This window comes from Rhinopithecus bieti, unplaced genomic scaffold (assembly GCF_001698545.2).
Source record: "Rhinopithecus bieti isolate Rb0 unplaced genomic scaffold, ASM169854v2 scaffold_10132, whole genome shotgun sequence".
Taxonomy (NCBI): Eukaryota; Metazoa; Chordata; class Mammalia; order Primates; family Cercopithecidae; genus Rhinopithecus; species Rhinopithecus bieti.
Genome location: NW_016806330.1, coordinates 676876 through 695100, shown reverse-complemented (window position 1 = coordinate 695100; position 18225 = coordinate 676876). Strand labels below are relative to the sequence as shown.

The window sequence follows — 18225 nt, the reverse complement described above, 5'->3', positions numbered from 1 at the left end:
AAAAAAAAAAAAAAAAAGAAAAGAAAAAAAAAAGTTCCAGTTTCCTTGTTAAAAATAACTGTTAGAAACTCAAATGAACATTTTAGGAAAATAAATGGCTTTTTTTTGGTCCTTTGAGTATTATTTCATATAAGAATAGACAGTTAGAAATTTATTTTTCTAAAATTATGTTTCACACTGACAACTTCAACTGGATGCTAACATTGTTTTTCAACATACTATGGTTTAGTAATTCTGTAATTAAACTGTATTTTACACTTATATCAGATTGGGCATGCTCTTAGCTTATTCAATTCCTAATTTAAAAAACTATTCTCCTGGACTTTTCCTTATGGTTTCACAGTAAATCTCTAAGTTTTAAGCATCACTTCCACATTCAAGGCAAAATGTTGTGTGATTGGGAGGCAAACAGCAAAAGCTATCCTGAAAACCCTAGTAGATTTCTGCCTGTATCACAATGGGAAGAACTCATTTACAAAGGTGGACAAAGAGTAATTGGTTTGAATACGGTTTTTGGACCAGACAATTGAGCCTATTTTTAGATTTAGAATTTAAAGATCTGTATAATTTTAAGTATTAAATTTGTTTTATGAGACTCTATAAAGAAACATTAGTTTTTAACATAGTAGCACATTTAGTTGAAAATATATGATTACATTTAATTCTGTTATTATTATAGGTTACAGAACCAGATAATGGTAGCCTTCAAGTTGTTTATAAGACAGATATAGGAAATGTATATAATTTCAGCCATTTTAGATTTATTTTAAAAGTTCAATATTTTAATAAATTATAATGTCATGTATAAATATTGTTTAAATTGTGAATAATTATAACAGAACAAAATATGTGGCTGTTTTTGAATGAATTGAAATTCATAAAATAAAGAGTTCAATGGAAAAAAATTGGCAACAAATGTTAAAGAAGTTAACAACAACAAGCTGCAATTGGCTATTAGATACATGTCAGTTTATTGTACTCTGGTAATTTTCAAATATAAGCATATATGTATTTTTTGCCTAATTAGATTGACAATGAATACAAGGAATGATATAAACTACATGGGATAATGTGTTGAAATAGGAACTTCCAACGAATGATGCTGGATATATAGTGTTTTAAAATATTTGGAATGGTGGTTTGTCATTATCTACTCAATTATTAATCTTGAATAGTGTTGGATACTGTAGTTATACTTCTAAGAATTGATCTCACAATCATATTACAGTATTTGCGTTTATATATAAGGCTTCACTGTAGCCCCATTTAAAATTAGAAGTATTTGAAAAAAATCTAAATTTCCATCCATAGGAATGAAATAAATAACATAAAGTTCATGCAGACATAACACAGAATATTATGCTGCAACTATTTTATAGGGAAATAATAGATTTGTATGCTGTGACTATAAAAATAGAGTCATAAATATTGGAAAGATATAAACATATTGTCAACTCAGCAAATATCAAAACACTCATTTCATGTGTTTTTTGAAAAAAACATGTTTACATCTAAATTTATATGGAAATTTATTCTTTTTTGTGCTATCATGTACTAGATATTATTTATTCTTTCCATTTTTTATGCTCATTAAATATCCCCACTTGCCCTCCAACCTCTCCACTTCCCTTCCCAGTCTCCAGTAACAATTATTTTACTGTCTCTGTGAATTCAATTGTTTTATTTTTAGCTCCCACAAATAAGTGAGAACATGCAAAGTTTGTCTTTCTGTGCCTGGCTTATTGCACTGAACATAATGACTTCCAAGTACATCCATTTTGCTTCAGATGACAGAATCTCATTCTTTTTTATGGCTAAATAGCACTCCATTCTGTATATTTTATGTATTTCCCTTTAATTCTACTTACCCTCATTTTTTTCTATACATTATTTAAACTAACTTGATAAATGTTTTCTCTATGTATTCTTATAAAACATGTACTTTTGTTTCTTACACATGTACTTTTTATTGATGTAAACTGTGCTGATTTCATTGTGTTGCTTATTTTTACCTTTCAGTATTATTTACAGGAATTATTTTTGTTTCTTTGTGTTCAATAGCTCATAATATTTAACACCTGCATGATTCTCTGAACTATTCATTTGGCATATGTTAAGTACCTGTTTTCTCCATAATAAGCTCCAGATTGTCTCCAACTACCTAACATTCTGAACAACCTCTTCACGTATGTCAGCTTTTAAACATGTGTAAAAAAGTCTTTGAGAAATATTCCTAGGAGCAGGATTATTAAAACCAAGGATACACTTGAACTTCATTTCTACCAGATTTTTCTCTAAAATGACCACACCAGTTTACATTCTTATCAGCTGTGCATGTATTTCTTTGTCTCTTCATCTTCACTAATACGTGGCCTCAATAAAGATTTTTAAGCATCTCTTCATGTAATTACTAGACTTTAGAGTTTATCTGCCTTTAAATTGTTTGTCTACATCATTTGCCAAATTTCTTTTAAGTTTTCTTTTTCTCGCTTTTTTAAGGAGGTCATATTTTTTTCATAAAAGTACAATAAATTTGCCATCCAAAACCAACTAAATAAATGTGACCTAAGAGGTGGTATTTTGATTTCAGACAAAGATACACTGGCCAACTTACCTAACAGAGCAGTATCTTTTTTTATATTTTATTTATTTTTTCTAATTATACTTTAAGTTATAGGGTACCTGTGCACAATATGCAGGTTTGTTACATACGCATACATATGCCACGTTGGTATGCTGCACCCATTAACTCGTCATTTACGTTAGGTATATCTCCTAATGCTATACCTCCGCCTTCACCCCATCCCATGACAAGCCCCAGTGTATGATGTTACCCTTCCTGGGTCCACCCGTTCTCATTGTTCAATTCCCACCTATGAGTGAGAACATGCGATGTTTGGGTTTTTTGTCCTTTGTGATTAGTTTGCTGAGAATTGATTTGGTTTCCAGCTTCATCCATTTTCCCTACAAAAGACATCAACTCATCCTTTTTTATGGCTGCATTATTCCATGGTGTATATGTGCCACATTTTCTTAATCCAGTCTGTCATCGATGGACATTTGGGGGTTGATTCCAAGTCTTTGCTATTGTGAATAGTGCCGCAATAAACATACGTGTGCCATGGTGTCTTTATAGCAGCATGATTATAATTCCTTTGGGGTATATACCCAGTAATGGGATGGCTGGGTCAAATGGTATTTCTAGTTCTTGATCCTGAGGAATCATCCTGCTGAACTAGTTTACAGTCCCAACCAACAGTGTAAAGGTGCTCCTATTTCTCCACATCCTCTCCAGCACCTGTTGTTTCCTGGACTTTTTAATGATTGCCATTCAACTGGTGTGAGGATGGTTTATCTCATTGTGGTTTTGATTTGCCATTTCTCTGATGGCCAGTGATGATGGAGCATTTTTTCATGTGTCTGTTGGCTGCATAAATTTTCTCTTTTGAGAAGTGGTCTGTTTCACATCCTTTGCCCACTTTTTGATGGGGCTTGTTTTTTTCTTGTAAGTTAGTTTGAGTTCTTTGTATGACTCTGGATATCAAGCCCTTTGTCAGATGAAGTGGATTGCAAAAATTTTCTCCCATTCTGTAGGTTGTCTGTTCACTCTGATTGGGTAGTTTCTTTTGCTTGGCAGAAGCTCTGTTAGTTAATTAGATCCCATTTTGTCAATTTTGGCTTTGTTGTCATTGTTTTTGGGTGTTCTAGACATGAAGTCCTTGCCCATGCCATGTCCTGAATGGTATTGCTAGGTTTTCTTTCTAGGCTTTTTTATGGTTTTAGGTCTAACATTAAGTCTTTTATCCTCTTGAATTATTTTTGTTATAAAGTGTAAGGAAAGATCCAGTTTCAGCTTCCTACTTATGGCTAGCCTGTTTTTCCAGCACCATTTTAAATAGGGAATCCTTCCTTATTTTCTTGTTTTTGTCAGGGTTTGTCAAAGATCAGATTGGTGGTAGATGTGTGGTATTATTTCTGAGGACTCTGTCTGTTCCATTGGGTCTATATCTCTGTTTTTGGTACCAGTACCATGCTGTTTTTTTGGGGTTACTTGTAATCTTGTAGTATGGGTTTGGAAGTCAGGTAGCATTGATGTCTCCAGCTTTGTTCTTTGTACCTGTTTGCAGATGACATGATTGCTATATTAGAAAACCCATCCTCTCAGCCCAAAATCTCCTTTAAGCCTTGATAAGCCAACTTCAGCAAAGTCTTCATGGATACAAAATCAATGTGCAGAAATCACAAGCATTCTCTACACAATAATAGACAAACAGAGAGCCAAATCATGAGTGAACTCCCATTCAATCAATTGCTTCTAAGAGAATAAAATACCTAGGAATCCAACTTACAAGGGATGTGAACAACCTCTTCAAAGAGAACTACAAACCACTGTTCAACGAAATAAAAGAGGACACAAACAAATGGAAGAACATTCCATGCTCATGGATAGGAAGAATCAATATCATGAAAATGGCCCTACTGCCCAAGGTAATTTATAGATTCAATTCCATCCCCATCAAGCTACCAATGAGTTTCTTCACAGAATTGGAAAAAGCTACTTTAAAGTTCACATGGCACCAAAAAGGAGCGCACATTGCCAAGACAATCCTAAGTCAAAATAACAGAGCAGTTTCTAGTTATAGAATATCATCTAGAATACTTCTGAATTTTGTGCTATGTTTGGACTAACCCAAAACGTTTTGCTTACATATGTATGGTAAGCAATAAGGATAAAATAAAATGTTCTATAATTCTTTCATCTCTTGTACATATTTTTTAATTCTACATTGCATGAAGAGCTTTTGGATTTAGTTTTTATTTTATTTTAAAGGACTTTTAAATGCCCTAACTTTATTTTCAAGCACAGATCAAGTAAAGATGATCATGAACCACAAAATGATGAAGAAAATATTACAAAAGGAGAATGCAACTTTCAAAGACTGACTCCCTTGTATCTCTTCACAGCCCAGCACTCAGTCTCAAATCTTTAGCACCTGCTCTATTTATAAATAAGCTAAAATCTCTTCAAGGGTGAAAACTCTTTATCATATAAATGAGCAGAGCGTTTGGTTAAATAACAACACATTTGACACAGATAGTGTTTCTGAAAATGATAGAATTGTTTTAAAAATTAACTAACAATACAATTCAAAAGTATATACAATCCAATAGAATATCTTAAGATTCAGATAATAAGTATTATATATTAAATTTATGCAATCTCAGAATGGTACATTGTCAAATGAAGCATACACACAACCAAGTATAGTAACTTATCAAGTGTTTTACACATGGGTGCTAAAACAACAATTAATTAGCTTTGTGCTAGTAAATCTGTAAGTCAGAGGCAACAGGATAAGATAGGCTAGACCTCAGGCTCTAGTCTCTGTGTTCTGGACCCCAGGGACCAGGCTTCAGGCAGGTTGGGTTCAGGTGAGCTTTACATGTTCTCATTATCCGAACCAGTGGCTCTCTGGGCATGGCTTCATATGGGTTTAGTATTGAAAGGGAAGGAGCTACCTAACGCAAGCTTGATATGGTTTGGTTGTGTCCCCACCCAAAATCTTATCTTGAATTATAACCCCCAGTGTCTATGGGGATTAAGTGCCCATAGTGTTTCTATCTGTAATATCTCCAAACAGTTTTTAATCTTATTTTATTCAGCTTCCTCATTATTTTCAGTTGAAAGTTAGGTCTACTACAAGCTATTTTATTTTGGTTAGAAGCATACATGGTTGTCTGATTTTGTTTTAAGGTGACTTTTTTATTGCTAACTGTTGCAGCACTTTGGTTTTATCCTCAGTTGGCTATGCCTTCTCTTTCTGGAACACCTATTTCATTAATATTGCATTTCTAGGATTTAGTTTTTTTGTCATCAATCTGGATAGGGCACCTTATTTATTATTTTTTGAGCTTTACAATACTTTCTGAAGTCAAAATTCTAACTCTCTAGTTTAGGTTTCTGGAGTACTCCGTTTTCTTCTTCTTCCATTGCATTTTTATATTCTGTAATGTTTTTTATTATCACTAACTTTGCCATCACAAACTAATTTATTTCATGTATTAATAGTAAAAGATCTCTATGATTTCATTACATATTTAAAATTATTTTTGTGACTCTTGCTTAGGGTGATTAATGGCTAAAGATTTGATATTATTAACAGAACATATTCATTTTAGAAATTACATTAGCCTGTGTCCAAAGGTGCATCATGTACCTGAAAATGCACTTTTCAATGTAGTTTTCATACACACATGCACACACAAACACACACAAATCTCCAAATGACACACGCTAAATACACAAACACACACATATATGTATATACAAAGCATTTGGGAAGGTGTTTAGGGGACATAAATACCCTCAAAACAAGCAAAAAGAATATATAAACATTAAAACCTGATAGGTAACTTCTTTTCAAAATCATGTTTTCAATTGATCATGATAAAGAGTTGTAGATCTTAATCTCTTGATGAAAATGTCTCAAGAATTTTATGCAATATAGTATAAAAGTATATACAACCCAACAGAATATCTTAAGATTCAGATAATAAGTACTATATATTAAATTTATACAATCTCAGAATGGTACATTGTCAAATGAAGTACACACGCAACTGAGCATAGTAACTTAAGTGTTTTACACATGGGTACTAAAATAACGATTAATTAGCTTTGTGCTAGTAAGTCTGTAAGTCAGAGGCAACAGGATAAGATAGGCTAGACTTCAGGCTCTAATCTCTGGGTTCTGGACCCCAGGCACCAGGCTTTAGGCAGGTTGGGTTCAGGTGAGCTTTACATGTTTTAATGTTTTAACATTTTTCAAACTAATGTTTGCTGGTTAGAAATATAGTGTGTTGTGCACATGAATTCTCCTTGGTTTTCTCCTTTTGGTTTGCTTTACAATCTTTTAAAGAATGCAGATATAATGGATTTACCTTTTTATAGATAATTGGGATTTTCAGGGGCAAGTTACCCTTGAATTGGTCTTCTAATCATATACTGAGAGGTTAGATCATGAAGTAAGCAAGCATCTCTCTGGCTCATGAACATGCTTTTGAGAGGAGAAAGCACAAATTGCTACACCCTCCCTCTTTTGGGGTCTGTTTAAAGAACTAAACTAATGAGGGCATCCCTAAGGTCACTGTAAATGCTGATGGTTTTTATTCAGATATATAGCAATATCACCTCCAAAACAATATTTTTAATTAGGCTAATTTTCTGTTTGATAATTCTTATAGAAGAAGAACTACTCTGGTTGAATTATATAAGACATTGTGAATACCTCCTGTAACATCTTTTAGTCACAGAAGGGAAAGAAACAAGTGTCTTCTCCTTCCTCTCTCCCTCCTACACACACACACACTCTCTCTCTCTCTCTCTCTCTCTGGGATAAATTGCATGGATACTATGTATGCAGGTACTTGTGAGGACAGTTCCTAAAGGTGTCCACTGGGGTAGAAGTTGCACTCTGTGGTCTTTCTGTGGATTCTCCAGCACCCCTGGTCCATCCTCTTCTTCAACTCATATTTCTGGAAACTTGGGAATGATAATATAGCAGGTTCAAATTCCCATGAGAAAATAATGTGTTTTCCGAGGAGGCCACCGTGAAGCCATGAACTGCAACCTTTAGTCAAGTACAAGTCTTTTGGTGTAAGTTCATGTTTTCTTTATTTATGATTACTATGAACCATGTTTAAAATGATTGGGAAGGAAACAGGTTAAAATGTCATACAGAATTGAAAGGCCATCTCCCCTTCCCTTTCTCAGCTGCTTTTAACAGCAGTTTTTTTTTTTTTTTTAATTTATTGGTTTCCTTGTTAGATTAGAGCTCTAATTCATTTAGAAAAATGTATAATATAGTCAAATTATACTATGAAGAATCACCAATGTGCATGTTTTTCTCTGTTGGCTATGGGAACCCAAACTAGAACTTTTGAAGTTAGGGTAGCCTATCTTTACATAGCATGTGATCCACCAGCTGAAGACTAGGGAACAAATATTTAGGTGAGCAACTTCCTCACCTAATATGCTGGAAATATTTCAGATATTCATAAATGGCCACCTCCCCATCCCTAGCCATTCAAGTTGTTCTCCGTTTGGAATTTCCAACACCTCCTGAAAAGATTACTTCAAATTGTCTTCTAAATAGGCCCCTCCCTTGCCTCTATTGAATCCCTTTGAATTTTATTTTATCTGCACTATGTCTTCAGGAAACCATTTAGATTTTGTCTATTGAAGTCACTCTTTTCTGTTTGTCAGGATTTATATAGGTTTTTCAGGGTTTTTGGGGGGGAAGTAATGTGATACATGTTGGAAAGGGTTGTTTTATGTTTTCTCTCTTTGTGTTCACATGTTAATATGACCACTGCTGGACCACTCAATAAAAAATGAGAATCATTATTATCTTTTCTGGGTTTAAAGCCTTTAAGAAGTTAATATAATCTAAGGTTTGGTCATTTTATTGGAATGCTAAAGAAGAAAATTAAAATGTGAGATAAAATCACTGTCTCCATTTCAAAATTTTACTGTATTTTTTAAAGATAATTATAATAATTGTGTATAAATAATTATAGAAAATTAAATGAAGGCAATGTTAGTAAATATGGAAAGAAGAGGAAAGTTTTTAAATTTATTAGTCAAAAGTTAAATAAATCATATGTTTTGACACTACCATTCAATGAATACACCAAAGATTTTTTTCTGTAAATAAAGAAAGTGAAGATGTTTAACTCTGGAAAGGGCAAACAATAACTAAAATTGATATTTGTGGAAACCAAAGTATATTACTATAAATAGTATCCTATATTGTAGTTTTCTTTTAAACATGTGTGGCAGTACTAGTAATCTAATCTTACTAAAACATAATTATTCTAATGAATAGGTAACTACATCACTAAAATAAAGATAAAACTTAATTAAATGTTGTTTTGGCTTTTCTTAGATCTCTATTTCTGGAAAACCCAATGAGGTAATCCATGACTCATAATTAAACAAAAAAACTTTTCTAAGATCTGTTACCTAAATAAAGACATACTACCTCAGAGCACATTGTCAACTTCTGAAGTGTAAGCTCTATAGTTCTAACCCTCTAAAGTGGCAAACAAATTTTCTTTAACCACAGCATTTCAGAAGAAAGAAACTACAGTTATTCATCCACAAAATGAGGTTCCTCATGATATGCATAGCAAGTTTTACAATGATGACACAGAGAGTATAAATACTTTTTCTAGGTATAGGGAAAATAATTAGGATGACAGAAATTTCAGTGTGACAAAGCACTAGGTATAGAGTAATCTCATGTTCTATTCTAATCTGTTAGACAAACATTAAAGCAATGGAAGGGACCAGGCATGGTGACTCATACCTGTAATCCCAGCACTTTGGGAGGCCAAGGAGGTTGGATCACCTGAGGTCAGGAGTTCAAGACCAGCCTAACCAACACAGTGAAACCCCATCTCTACTAAAAATGCAAAAATTAGCTGGGCAGGGTGGTGCATGCCTGTAATCCTGGCTCCTAGAGAGGCTGAGGCAAGAGAATCATTTGAATCCAGCACGCGGAGGTTGCAGTGAGCTGAGATCATGCCATTCCACTCCAGCCTGGGCAACAAGAGTGAAACTCCATCCCAAAAAAAAAAAAAAAGAAAAAAAGAAAAAAAAGAAAAGGAAGGGAAACTGTGGCTCTGTATTAACTTCCAGACTTGTTCAACACTTTTTGAAAACAGAACAGTTTTTTAATCACATTGTTCATGTCCTTGTTTCTCAGGCTATAAATGATGGGATTGAAGAATGGAGCAAGTACAGTAAACATCAGTGCAATGGCTGTGTCCAAAACTGGTGGATAAGTGTCGCTGACATGCAAGTACATGAGCGATACACTGCCAAAGAATATCAGGAAGACCATGAGGTGGCCTGCACTGGTAGAAAAAGCTTTTGCCTCCCTTCAGAAGAGGGAATCCTCAGTATCACAGTAACAATTCTTACATAGGACAGGGCAATAATTAGGAAGGTAATGATGATGGTCACAGCATGAATCACATCCTCAATCAGAATCATGGACGTGTCTGTACAGGCCAGGCTTAGCACAGGGACCAAGTCACAGAAGATCTGATGGATTTGATTGGGCCCACAGAAAGGCAGTGTGGAAAAAATCACAATCTCAGGAAGCAGGATAAGGAAACCAAAGATGCAGGAATCTGCAGAGAGCTGAGTACAGAGCCGGGGGGTCATGATCATTTGATAGCGAAGAGGGTTGCAGATGGCAACGTATCTGTCAATGGCCGTGGTGGTCAGCAAGATCCCCCCTGAATTTCCAAGTGAGTGGAAGAAATACATCTGCAAGAAGCAGCCCATCATGGAGATGGCCTTCTTTTCACTGATGAGGTTGGAGAGCATCTTGGGAATGGTGGATGTGGTGTACCAGATCTCCAGAAAGGAAAATATACAGATAAAATTATACATGGGGTTGTGGAGATGGGTGCTCAGCCTTACAGCAGAGAAGATTAATAAGTTACCAATGATAATAAAAGTGTAAATGAAAAGCAAAGGAAAGAAGTACAGGAGACTACCATCCTGAAGCCGAGGCAACCCAGTGAAGATAAATTCAGTCACTGTTGACTGGTTTCTGCTCTCCATATTTCCTAGTAGGGCTACCTGTGAATGAAGAGAGGGCATAGTCCAGCTCATGAGAAGGTAGAGAAAAAAATAAATAAGATGTACAGCTAAACAACTTTGAGGAATAAGAAATACCTTGAAGGTTTCATTTTTTTTCTGACTTTAAGCTAGTGTACATATTGTCCAATGTTTGATTTTTTTTCATATCAAACATATCAAACTTTTTTTTGTATCAAACATCGGACAATGTGTACACTAGTTTAAAGTCAGAAAAAAAGAAACCTTCAAGGTAGTTCTTCTTATTCCTCAAAGTTGTTTAGTTGTACATCTTATTTATTGGCACAACTGCAGAAATAGGGGTCTCCAAATGTTTTAACAGTAAAAAAAACTAGTTAAAATTATTTTTATTTTAGCTTAATGTCTAATGCAAGTATTTGCATTTATAAGTTATATACATTTACTATATTATGGTAAAATAATACAAAATTATATATGTGTAGCTTATATAATAAATTTTAAAAGTAAAATGTATGAATACAAATAAAGTTATATTACATAGAAGTTATATTATGTTCTTTCCCTACCCAACTGGGCCATTGTGCACATGCTCTTTGAAAATCTCTAGTCTAAGGTGTTACAATGTAAACCTGAAGTTGACATTGAAATCCTAAGTCTATTGTTACCTATATGACTTTTGGAAAATTACTTAATATCTCAGAGTCTCAGGTACTCAGTTGCAAAATGGGATTAAAAATAGTACCCATCTAACAAGGATGCTGCAGGATTTAGTAAATACTTGCAGAAAGATTTGGACAGTGTTTGACAGGCAACTTCTGGAAAGAGTGATACAATCTACCTCACTGCATTTCTTGTTCTCCTTTAACACTGCTGTGCACTTCCTCCTGAGCATTATACTGATACTATTCTGATCACATTCATCAGTGCCCCGCTAATTACTAATGGAAACTATCCAGTCTTCTCTGGCACTTGACACTTTTCCTTACTCCTGCTTGAGACTTTGGTCCTCTGTTTCCAAGACTCCATTCTCAAGGGACGTGATGTCCAGATGGCTTTAAAGGCAGTTCTAGCTTTGACTTTTGCTTCTGTTTTATTTATTTTTATTTGTATTTTCTTTCTCATTCTGCCTCTTCTCTCTTATATTAGTTTGTGTTGTCTTTCTTAAACTCTTTCCCAAGAGTTTATTTTCCCCAGGTTCCTATCATCCACGTCAACCTCTTATAGTTTTACACGCTCCTTAGTGATCTCATCCACTTACAGGATTTAACTATTAATACTTCTAAATGTTTTTCTCTAACCAATCTCTTTTCATAAGCTTCACACCAACTATCTGACTCCTAACTCTCTGTAGCTTCACCTGCTAACATTCTCCCACTCCTCTCTCCCCTGCAATCCCATTGTTCATGTTGCTTTCTAAAATCACAGTTCCCTCCTGTTTGCACTACTTCCTCTGACTTTAAAGTAACATACCCCTCCCTCCTTTGCACCCTCTTCTCACACAAAAGCAATATATACTGCTGGTTAAAAGGCTAGATGCCAGAGGAAAAATTGCTATCATTTAAATTCTCTTTATGGCTTACCAGCTCTGTGACTTAACATGAAGTTACTTAGCTTCTCTATGTCTTTAATATCTCATTTGTAAAATTGAGAAAATATTAACACTGGTTAATGAGGTCCTGAGAATGACTAAACATTTTATAATAACAATAGAATTGTATAGTATAGTATACGGTATTATTGCCTCACTAATTGCTGGTACTATTCCAAGCACATTACATATATTTTTCACCTCATGGTCTTAATGCTCCAATGAGGTGAAATGATTATCCCCATTTTACAGAGGAGAAAACTTAGGCACAAACAGGTTAAGTTCTTTATCCAGAAATTCTCAGTTAATGAAGGGCAAAGTCAGAGTTTAAATCTATGCACTGTATCTCTAGAGACACACTCTAACCTACATGCAGTTGACTGCCTCTACCAATATGTGTAAATGTATTTTAAAACCTTAGTGTCAGGAATATAGGAAACACTTGGAAGTGTTGAATGCCATTATGCTGTATTGAAGTGTTCATCAGGATCCATCATCAACTTACTTGTTTACCTTCTCTAGAATATGGGTCTCTCCTTCAGGACAGTGAATGTCTTTTATCCCTCATAGTGACTACAACATAGTGACTACAACAGTTAATATGTAGAGATGGTAGGTATCAAATAAATTAACTTGAAACTCAGCCACTTGGTACAATTATAATTAAGTGCACAAGACAGCCATGAATAAGTGAACAAAGAAAACTGGGAACTGTTTGAAAAGGGAAATATGACAATTCAGTTCTAATGAGAGCCCCAATCAAGTCTTGACTAGATGATCTCTCAGAAAATGGCATTATAAATGTGGCATGCTGTTTCATATATACCCATGCCCAGAACCACACTGAATAGAGCTTCCTCCTGTAAATATCTTTGTCTTCCACCCTTATTCAAAGTTCTAAATTCTTTAATAATAAGGTCTTCAGGTTATGAAATGACGATTATGATGATGATTATGCATGGTGAGTGAATTTGGTCTCTTTATGACTGAGTCATCTACACTCACCTTTCTAAAGATACAGGGACTCCTCAGTCTGCCTCACTCTCTGCATCCTTGATATTGCTTCAGCCTCTTCAAAAAGGGATTTATAGTCTCTCCACAGGGCATCCAGGGAATAACAGGAAGCGGAACTGGGCTCTGTGGAGGATTCTTCCCCTCCACTGCACTGAAGTGAATCATCTTCTCTCATGGGGTTAATTAACAGAAAGTTTCCCCTCTTACTCTCCTTTTGTTAGATTTTCAGAAGTTGTCAATGAAGGTATAATCCTATATGTACTATTATATTATTTTTTTTCCTGATGTACTCATCCATCCTCCCAAATTTGTAAGCTTCTTTCTCCAGCACTTTCATGATTGTCTCAGCTGTTCTTGAGTCTACCAGTGTACTAGGCAAAGGGCAGTTTTGACATGGTCCTGGCCTTCTTACATGAACACACAGATTTGGAAAGCCTTGAAGAAAATATACTGACACCAGAAGATCATCTTGAAAAGCTATTTTACAGACAATAAGGACATTTCATAATAAACATGTCACTGGGGATTTAGTGCCGATACTGAAGAAAGTGAGGAAACCATGTCTTTTTTTGCTTTTCTCATGCCGCGAGTATGTATGGGTCTTTCCTACCTTGAACAACTCATACTGGTTCTGCTGCCTTCTCTATTGAAGATCAATATCTCATTTTTTCTACAAGAGTATTATTTATATCATGTGCTTCATCCACCGATCTGTTGAAATCGCAAAGCTCTCATTTTTTTCAAAGTTAATTACCTTTATCATGTCATCTTCTTCTGGAAATATGTATCAAGTTCTCAAATAGGAAGACATACTTTCTGAGTTTTGTCTAACTTTGCTTCTTATGATTTGGGAGCCTATTTTGGTTATCTAACTTGTAGTTTTTTTAATTCAAAAATGTCAACAGACCACATTGTATTTCCAATGATTTTGTATAATATAAAACAGTCTCTTTTGATCCCATGACTCAAGCATTCTCAGGCTCAGAAATATTTTCCTTTAATTTTAATTATTATTTTCCTCTGTTTTGTTTGCTTTTTTTTCTAGAATTCCCGTAATCATATTTTGCTCTGTAGTATCTATTAATACATTATCCATATATGTCTTTTTCTCTTTGCAGATAATATTTGGCTCTTCATGTGGCTTCTCTAAATTCTGAGACATATCTTCCAGGCAATCTTACAAATCATTAATTTAATTTAATTTTCTGTAGTATTTAATATATTCTTCACTATCTCCATTGTATTTTAAATTTTGTATTTTTTATTTGCCAACATTTTTTTCTGATAGCTATCTTCACAAATCTCATCAAAATTTTAAATAGGAAACATTTTAATGGTTCATGTATTCGAGTTAGTCTATGTAATGAAAGAGCATTGACTTTCAATTCCCAAACCTCTCTGTCTCTCTCAGTCTCTCTCTCTCTCTTTAACTATAGTAATCCAACTACTTATCGGGCTATGCATTTGACAAAATTAATGATTTTAATATGTATGGTATATGGCAAAACTAATTTTTTTTTTTTTTTAAAGAAGACAATCTGTGTTTGTGTGTGAGAGAGAGGAGAGAATATATTTGGATACAAAAAAAAACAAGATGTCAAATATCTAATTGTGCATAGCAAATATGGAAATATCTGCCACGAAGTTCAATATTAGTTATAGATTATTGCTATTGTGCTAAAAGTTGTGCTTTTCATTTTGTTTTAGTAGCCTCAGTTTACCTGGGTAGTTCCTCACTTCTCTGGCTTGTAAATTTAAGATTTACTTTTCATGCCCTTCTCTGAACACAGCTCAGGGAATAACTCCATTGTGACTAGGAAATTTCACTTGTACTTTGGCTCCATTCTCTCTACACAGATTTCCCAAGGAGAGCATGGTTCTCAATTTCTATTTTTACAAGCTTTAATTATTTTTTTCTATCTGTTTTATGTAGAATTTCATCCAGTTAATTTCTAGGCACTCCTCCCCTATTTTCTTGTCCAACACCGGGCAGATAAGTATTTTCCTCAGTTGGGTCTCATGTACTCATACCTGAGGAAGTGTTTTAACTTTGGGGGTCAATTGAAGGAACTCTTTTCCCTAGGATAGATAATGCTTTGGTTTAATTGAATTTTGATTTTGCTTTTGCTGTTAAATTTTCAATATATACTTTTGTTCATTCCTGGACTGTCCAATAAATAGAACCAACTGGTACTTTTGATATAAATAGAAATTCTTTTCTTTCCTATAAAAAAGAAAGTGATATACAATATTTCAAAGTATTTACATAGCTATCATGAAGATCTTTAGGTAACCTCATACATACTTTAATGTACATTACTATATCCTTACACTTTTCAGTGTTTAGGTCATCTAACAGCTCATCTAGTCCTGACTGTTTTATTTTCACTGAATTTTTTGAGGAAGAAAATTTAAATATGTGTGTTTAAACTGTTATCTTAATACACAAATCTAAACTGAATTTTAGATAATTAATTTCTAGTGGCAATGCATAGACATTTTAAAGGCAGCAAAAGTGAAAACAAGAGTAATGTAGTTCAAATGCTATATATTTTTGTTATCTATCACTTCAGAATGTGCTGGAGACTACTTTTAACCAAATAATTTTATTCAATCAAAGCAGTCAAAGTAAATGAAGTTTGAATTCAACTCAGCTCCAGATAAATAATGACAACAAATATACTATAAACAATAATCATAGCTAAGTATTCCTAAGTATGAGTTTTGTTTTAATATATCACTCTTTACTAAAGATTTCTTTAAAGCATCAATAACAAAATATAGTAATTAGTTGCAAATGATATTAACAGATAACACTTACTTTGCACATGCTCTGTGTTATGCATATTCTAAGCACTTGCATGAATATACTCGTTTAATATTCATATTAGTATTTGAAGTCCTACTTTTAAAATATATTACTTTTATACCAATAGATGATAAAACTAAGATGCAGACACGTTAATTATCAACTTGTTCAAAGTCACAAAGCAATATGTGGCATCACTGAAATACAAACCTTAATGTCTTCTACAGATACAATTCTTTTAACTACTATGTTTTATAATTTATAGTTGTTATTAACGCTTATGTAATATAATAAGTATTTACATAAAATGTTTATATACCAATAATAAATTAATGTTCATAAAATATATTAATTATGTTTAATGGCTTAAACTTCATATTTCCTTTCTATTTTTTACCTACCTGTATAAGTCTAGACAGGTAGTCCATGCTATCTTAATTTGACATGTGAAAGCAGGATATACATGTACACGGAAAGAACAGGGATAAAGAGACACAAAATATCAGTGTGACAATGAATGAATTATATGTTAATTATACGGTTTATTGGGTTAGAGTAGCATCCACAGTGAAAGGTGCCTATGAGCTAGCATTGATCTGAAGATAACCGTCTTCTGAGGGCAGAAAAGCTTTTTAACTGCAATCTTTATGTCCTTATTTCTAAAACTATAGATGATAGGGTTGAAAAAGGGAGCAAGAACTGCAAACATCAGTGCAATAGCTGTGTCCAAAATTGGTGGGAAAGTGACAGAGAAACGCAGGTACATGAGGGACACACTGCCATAGAACATCAGAAAGACACCAAGATGGGCTGCATATGTAGAAAAGGCCTTCTGGCGGCCTTCAACAGAGGGAATCCTCAGGATCACAGTGATGATTGTGATATAAGAAAGGGCAATAACCAGGACAGAGAATATGATGGCCACAGCATGGATCACATCCTCAATCAGAATCATGGACGTGTCTGTACAGGCCAAGCGCAGCACAGGTTCAAAATCACAGAAGATCTGGTGGATTTCGTTGGGTCCACAGAAGGGCAGTGTGGAAATCCATGCAATCTCTGGGAGCAACACAAGAAAGCCAAAGATGCAGGACCCTGCAGAGAGCTGAGCACAGAGCCTGGAGGTCATGATGGTTGGGTAGCAGAGAGGGTTACAGACGGCAATGTACCTGTCAATGGCCATGGTAGTCAACAAAATCTCCTCTGAATTTCCCAGTGAATGGAAGAAGTACATCTGCAAGAGGCAGCCAATCATGGAGATGGTCCTCTGCCTACTGATGAGGTTAGAGAGCATCTTGGGAATTGTGGCAGTTGTGTACCAGATCTCCAGAAATGAGAAAATGCTGATAAAATTATACATGGGGTTGTGGAGACGGGTATCCACCTTGACTGCAAAAAAAAAATAAGATTCCCAATGACAATGAATATGCAGATAACAAAGAACGGAATGAAGAAGAGGAGGCTACCATCTTCAAACTGTGGGAATCCAGAGAAGAGAAACTCCGTTACTGTACTAGTTTGGTTAATCCTCACCATGGTCTCAGCAACCCTAACAGCTATGGATAGAAAGACACAGCTCATTTCCTAGAAGAAATTGACAAAGTCAGATGTATTAGTTCATATAAAAGTCAAATGAAAAATATGCTTTAGGTGGATCATGTACTTCTCTTTATTTATGAATTAAACAGATATTCATTTACTGCCTAATATGTACCAAACACAGCTGTGGGTTTGTTGAATTCAGCAGTAAGGAAAATAATCTCTACATTCATGAAGCTTACATGCAAAAGAAGGATACAAATAATAAGAAAACAAGACGTTAAGAATGTCACATTTATAAACTATATAAACTAAAATAAATATATAGGGGTATTAATAATCTTTTATAATAATTCCCCAAATTGTTTTGAATCATATACCATATAAATTTTCTAATGGTTTTTAGATATAGATTACACAAAACTTTTAGTTATCTTTCTCTATATGTAATTATTGTAGAGTTGTATTCTCCATTTTCCTGAATATTTTTTAGTTTTTAGTATTCTGCTCCTTTATCGCACCACAGACTGACACTGAGTGTGGCTAGAAAAGAGGGTAAAGTTTTCAGGCACAAATATGAAGGTAAAACCTTGGTAGGAAACTGTATTCTCAGTAGCAGAAAAGAATTAAGCTACCAGA

At 34.4% G+C, this 18225-nt stretch overlaps 2 protein-coding genes across 2 annotated transcripts; both read right to left on the bottom strand.

Moving 5' to 3' along the window:
- Window positions 1-9692: 9692 nt before the first annotated feature.
- LOC108531903 (olfactory receptor 6K3-like) lies at window positions 9693-10639 on the bottom strand. Its single transcript, XM_017875539.1, is given in 2 exon segments — window positions 9693-9940; window positions 9943-10639. Coding segments are annotated over 2 exon segments (945 nt in total).
- A 5958-nt stretch (window positions 10640-16597) lies between these two features.
- Window positions 16598-17628, bottom strand: LOC108531902 (olfactory receptor 6K3-like). Its single transcript, XM_017875538.1, is given in 3 exon segments — window positions 16598-17448; window positions 17451-17523; window positions 17581-17628. Coding segments are annotated over 3 exon segments (972 nt in total).
- Window positions 17629-18225: the final 597 nt, after the last annotated feature.